This window comes from Meleagris gallopavo, chromosome Z (genome assembly GCF_000146605.3).
Source record: "Meleagris gallopavo isolate NT-WF06-2002-E0010 breed Aviagen turkey brand Nicholas breeding stock chromosome Z, Turkey_5.1, whole genome shotgun sequence".
Classification (NCBI taxonomy): domain Eukaryota; kingdom Metazoa; phylum Chordata; class Aves; order Galliformes; family Phasianidae; genus Meleagris; species Meleagris gallopavo.
The window spans coordinates 57,377,541-57,383,567 of record NC_015041.2 but is presented as its reverse complement, the minus strand read 5'-3'; the positions used below and the strand labels follow the sequence as shown (position 1 = coordinate 57,383,567).

The window sequence follows — 6,027 nt, the reverse complement described above, 5'->3', positions numbered from 1 at the left end:
CGCGGGAGCGCGGAGCCAGACGGCGGTGGAGCACTTCCTGAGGGCCGGGCGCCTGGCGGCCAGGGACGGTGCGGAGATCCGCTGGTGGCACGCAGCGAACAGCCGGCGCCGGGCCCGGGAGGCCGCCCGCAGTAAGTGTCGGCCGGAGGGAGGCCGAGAGCTCGGCTGGGGCGGCTCCGCATACGCGTGCAGCCGTGCAGAAAAGGATCTGAGGCTCTGGTGGCAGCAAGGTGAACGCGAGCCAGCAGCGTGCCTTGGAGGGAGCCGAAGGGCCAGCCGTGCCTGGGGTGCATCGGGCCCAGCGCTGCGAGGGCAGGGGTGGTGCCGCTGTGCTCTGCATTGTGCGGCCTCACCTCCAGCGCTGCGTGCGGGCTGGCTGTGAGAAGGACACAGAGCTATCAGAGGGTGCCCGAGGAGGGCTGCAAACATGGAGAAGGGTATGCAGAAGGGCACCTGTGAGGAGCGGCTGAGGTCTCTGACGCCGCGGTTGCTTGGCCATGTAACACATTCAGAGCTCAGTTTTCCCTTGGCCGCTCTTTTCTAAAGATCCCAGTGACTGAAGTACCCCAAAATGTGTCTTGGTTGCATCATAGGCAGCAGCTTGTACTCTGTGATCCTCATGGAGTAAACAGGCACTGTTTGGTATAGGAAGTTTCCCTGCAATTACGGTTAAGCAGACACTGGAAGTACTGAACTTGCTCTGGTACAGTGTTCATTTTCTAAATAACAGGCACAGTTCACATGGTAGAAGCGGATGTCCTCCTCCGTGGTGGCAGGGGAGGAGATGGAGACCCAATCATGGCTCACCCCCCTGAAACAGACAGCGACATTACACTGCAGGAGTGGCTGGAGGAGATGGTCAGCACAGATAAGGGCATTAAGCTGGATTTTAAGAGGTATTTTGAGACAAAACATTTGCATATACTTTACATTCTTAGCAATTAACAATTTTGTAAGTAATGCTAACTGTCTTCTGGTGATCGTTAAACTAACTTTTTTCTTACTGTGCAATTCAGAGCTTATGCATTCCTTACTGGACAGTAAACTTAGTGAATTGTAGTTAGTTTTACTGAATACATTAAAAGAATAAGAACTTTACATGTTTTGAACCACAAATAATTATTTCATATTCAGTGAACTCATTACTGAGTTGCTACTAAGCAAAGTTTTACTGCTTGGAAAACTGAAATAAAAGTGCTTATCTGGAATACTTTTTTCAGTTTTCTGTTTGAGCTAAAGAGCCAGGAAGGAGAAGGATTGAAAACCCCATGAGATTGCTTTGACAAGTTTGAAATAGGGTTCAATATGACCTGTGATTTTTAGACAATCTTTGCCGTTCCTGATTTTAGCTTTCTCCGAATATGTGTCCGATTTTACCACATACAGAGAATGCAGCTGTACATGAAAAAGAGCTTTGTCACTGCATAGGTATGCTACAGAAATGCAGTAATTGCTGGGTGGCTATAAAATGTAATTTACATCAGTTGTTCTGTGTGATGTAATCACTGTTTTCATGTTAAAGTTCACGGGAACACAAGGACTAGGGGGTAGCAAGCAGGGACAGGGAGGTGATTGTCCCCCTCTACTCTGCCTTTGTGAGGCCCCATCTGGAGTATTGTGTCCAAGTCTGGAGCACCCAGTACAAGAAAGACAGGGAGCTGTTGGAGAGGGTCCAGAGGAGAGCCACAAAGATGACCAGGGGACTGGAGCACCTTCCCTATGAAGACAGGCTGAGGGAGCTGGGCTTGTTCAGCCTGCAGAAAAGAAGGCTGCAGGGTGACCTCATTGCAGCCTTTCAGTACCTAAAGGGAGCCTACAAACAGGAGGGGAATCAACTCTTTGAAAGGGTTGATAACTGCAGGACAAGGGAAAATGGTTTTAAGTTGAAGGAGGGAAGATTTAGGTTGGATGTCAGGGGGAAGTTCTTTACAGAGAGAGTGGTGAGGTGCTGGAACGGGCTGCACAGAGAGGTCGTGGATGCCCTGTCCCTGGAGGTCAGGCTGGATGGGGCCCTTGGCAGTCTGGACTAGTATGACATGTGGAGGTTGGCAACTCTGCCTGTGGCAAGGGGATTGGAGATTCGTAATCCTTGAGGTCCCTTCCAACGCTGGCCATTCTGTGATTCTTTGACGATGGGCATGCTAAATCCTCTTACTCATTCCCCATAGATTCTCCATATCTTTGCTCAGAGAGAAAAGAGGTTTCATTTTTTCAGTTTTAATGATTGCTTCAATGCATTTAAAAACAGATGCCTCTTATTTTTTTCCACAAGGAATTTCCAGCCAAGTGCTGATCTTAAAAAGCTTTTAAAATTATATTGCACAATGAAAGTCTGGTTATATAAAAGCATTTCAAAATTACAAGCCCCCAGTGCAGGTATATTTGTGTGAGTGACATAGAATCTGATCTTCTTTTGGATTCTTATTCTTTGGCTACTGTTGCTGAAGTTTTGAAGATTACTTTAACAGTGCTTAAGAAGAAATATTTTCTGTATTCTTACTCTGTGAGTGTGATTGATCACGTAATCACATTTCCTGCTAGAATTAATGCATTCTGCGAAAGGGCTTCGGAGTCGCACTTCAGAAAAAGCGACAATCATTTCAAAAAAGCCTTGAAAGTGGAGTCAACAGTATGTTTGAATTTTCTCAGTGCTTTGCAATAGAAGATCCTGTCTGGGTTTCTTTGTTTTATTTTCAAGAGGTGCTTCTTTGTTTTTGTGCTCTTTACATTATTGTGTACTTCATTGAAGAAATGAAGGCATTTGAGTGACTCTGACAGTCACCTGTCTGCTAGTTCTGGGAACAAGTGAAGTGTTCTGGCTTCAGAGCATTTAGAAATTGGTTAGAAACCAATGGTGTTAAATTAAGCCATTACTGGCTTTTCTCTTGGGGAAAAAAAACAAAAAACAAACAAAAAACCCATGACCCAAATAAGCCAGTTCTTGCTGACTGACAGTGATGGGTGGAACCCTACCAATATGCAGTTCTCTCAGTAACATTAAAGCTAAAATGCAGAAAAGCACTGCTGACAATAAGTGTGGGCAGCTTGGGTCACAGCTGGCTGCTCTTTCAAGTGCTGTCTGCACATTCTGACACGGTTTTTCTGACCTTGTCCTGGGCCAGGGCTAGGAATGGCCAGGAGGACTGCAGAAGAATACAAGTCTGTCCTGTTAGTATGCAACTCTAATCACAGTGATTTTAAGTTCCTGAATGTTATGTGGAATGTTCATTAATTCACTGTGAGAAAATAATCATGGACTTCCTTGACATTTGATCGGTTTCCCAATTATTCTACATTTCCTTTCCGACCACAACACAGTACTTTTGGAAGTTTTGTTAGGATAGACAAGGTTCATAGAATCATTGCAGAGTGGCTTGGGTTGGAAGGGACCTCAAGGATCATGGAGCTCCAATCCCCCTGCTGCAGGCAGAGCTGCCAATCTCCACAGGTCATACTAGTCTAGACTGCCCAGGGCCCCATCCAGCCTGACCTCCAGGGACAGGGCATCCACGACCTCTCTGTGCAGCTGTTCCAGCACCTCACCACTCTCTCTGTAAAGAACTTCCCCCTGACATCCAACCTAAATCTTCCCTCCTTCAACTTAAAACCATTTTCCCTTGTCCTGCAGTTATCAACCCTTTCAAAGAGTTGATTCCCCTCCTGTTTGTAGGCTCCCTTTAGGTACTGAAAGGCTGCAATGAGGTCACCCTGCAGCCTTCTTTTCTGCAGGCTGAACAAGCCCAGCTCCCTCAGCCTGTCTTCATAGGGGAGGTGCTCCAGTTCCCTGGTCATCTTTGTGGCTCTCCTCTGGACCCTCTCCAACATCTCTCTGTCTTTTCTTGTACTGGGAGCTCCAGACTTGGACACAATACTCCAGATGGGGCCTCACAAAGGCAGAGTAGAGGGGGACAATCACCTCCCTGTCCCTGCTGGCCACCCCTCTTCTGATGGAGCCCAGGATACCATTTGCTTTCTGAGCTGCAAGAGCACACTGCTGGCTCATGTTAAGCTTTTCATCCACCAGGATCCCCAGGTCCTTCTCTGCAGGACTACTCTCAAGGACTGCTTCTCTGTATAATGCCTGGGATTTTTCTGGCCCAACTTGAACACAGCAAAGTTAGTAAGAGACTATAGGTTGCCTTAGAATGACAGAATCACAGAATCATTAAGTTGGAAAAGACCAGTGAGATCATCTAATCCAACCATCAGCCCATCCCCACTGTGTCCACTGACGTGTTCTGAGAGCTTCCTGTCCTCACTCTGGGTAAAGGCGTCTCACCTTGTTCATGTGTTGCTGGTACAGCCTTGATGCCGTACGGCCCTCCTTGGAGCTGCTCCAGCTTGTGAAGCCGTGTTTGGATAGACCTGTTTGGCTCAATGCAGATGTCCTCCCGGGACCCAATGGGATCAGTGCTGTTGTGGATGCAAAGGGATTCCTTGATACTGTCACCTCGTTTTTCCCAGATGTAACCTTATCATTGGGATGGACGACTGGCTGGCACCCTGAACGGCACAATGAAGGTAAAGAGAGGGAATGTAATGCTTATGTCGTGTCACCTGCTTTCCTCAAATTAATTTCATGATTGATTCTAGATAAATGCCATTTCTTGTCAGTTTGGAAATAGTAGTCAATATAAGAAGTATTACTTTATTAATTTATATTTTATAACATGTAGCAGTTCAGTGTTTGAGCTTAGATGGAACTGTATGGAATCTGATTTTTCTGTCAAGCAATACTTTGTTCTTCAAGTTATTTCCCTCATCCTGAGGAATTTCCTGGAACAAATTGCCCGAGCCCTGTTTCAGGCAGTCTGCTCCCCAAGTCCCACCAGGAGAAGTTTGCTAACTGGAGCTCTGGAACATTTTCTGAAGAAAAGTAAGCTGGAAATGTTAAATCCTATCAGTATGCTCTTGCATTAGATAAATCAAGTGGTGAGTGGTTTTTTTTTTTACATTTCCACTGAAGAACTGAATTTTTTGCAATAGACTTTCCAATGCATTAATGTTAGTAATTTTTTTTAAATCACAAATTTGTGAATCTAATTGCAGCTTCTAATTATTAATCCTTATCTGGAGTTTTGATCCAAAACGTGTAAAAACTATTTTATGATCCTTTCTGCTAGCTTCCCCTCACAATTCTCATGGCTGCTTTGTCAGAGAGCTTTACTCCCTTGCAACACGTGCATTTGTGTGCAGCAGCATAGTTCCCACCAGCATCATCTGGGACTTCAGCAATAAAAGTGCACACCTTCCCAAACCACTAATTATTGACTACCAAGGTTTAGCATTTTGTTATGACTGCACTGTATACTGTACAATATGTTTTTAAAATCAGTACAGCTTTTTCTCCATAGTTGTTTCAGTACAGTAAAACGTTGCTGGAAATATGCACAGGAAATACTGTAGTGAGTGATCTTTTTAAATAAATTTAACATTATTTTCATTCTAAATTACAGTTTACAGCAGTGCTATTTAAGGATGTACTGTAAGACTCAAGAGAAACTGATTGCAAATGTGAGTTACTGTTTGCCCAGCAAAACCTTAATTTTAAATTTGGTGCATTTTTAGGCTGAAAAGTAGTAGTGACAGAAAAGTCCCTACATTGCCTGTGAGTAATTGAGAAAAACGTGATTAACTATTGTTACTGAAGTACAGCAAAACAGCACTCTGAACTACCTCCAGCACTCATAAAAACCTCAGCAACAGGCACTCTGTTTCAGATTGCTTGTTTTTAGCATTTTTTTTTAAGTACAAATCATTTTGTGTGCTACATTTCTACACAACTTTGTCTTCTACTGCATTAATTCAGATTATTTCCTCTTTTTTTTTTTTTTTCCAAAATGTTTTTGGTTTTAAAGAGCCACAGTCAAGTTAAAGCTAGCATGTATTGATGTCATAGGCAAAACTTCTTGGAGAGCAAAAATACAATTCTGTGGGTGTTAAAAAATGTTGTATTCTGCAGCTATGTACGAAAAAACACAGCAATTTGTGAAAATAAAATTATTTTTCTTTTTTTTTTTCTTTTTT

General features: G+C 44.1%; 1 protein-coding gene across 1 annotated transcript; it reads left to right on the top strand.

The window, feature by feature from the left end:
- Positions 1-48: 48 nt before the first annotated feature.
- On the top strand, positions 49-6,021 carry FAM151B (family with sequence similarity 151 member B). The gene is made up of 5 exons (XM_010726101.2): positions 49-131; positions 731-896; positions 4,304-4,521; positions 4,751-4,876; positions 5,457-6,021. The coding sequence occupies exons 2-5, from the start codon at positions 742-744 to the stop codon at positions 5,474-5,476; spliced, it is 519 nt and encodes a 172-aa protein (XP_010724403.1). The 5' UTR covers positions 49-131; positions 731-741; the 3' UTR covers positions 5,477-6,021.
- Positions 6,022-6,027: the final 6 nt, after the last annotated feature.

What these genes read in the sequence shown, in the direction of transcription:
- FAM151B (XM_010726101.2), top strand. Translation starts at nt 742, where the DNA reads ATGGTAGAAGCGGATGTCCTCCTCCGTGGTGGCAGGGGAGGAGATGGA. An exon ending in ATTAAGCTGGATTTTAAGAG is followed by an intron (nt 897 to 4,303) that starts GTATTTTGAGAC and finishes TTGCTGGTACAG; the next exon opens with CCTTGATGCCGTACGGCCCT. An exon ending in GGAACATTTTCTGAAGAAAA is followed by an intron (nt 4,877 to 5,456) that starts GTAAGCTGGAAA and finishes TCTAAATTACAG; the next exon opens with TTTACAGCAGTGCTATTTAA.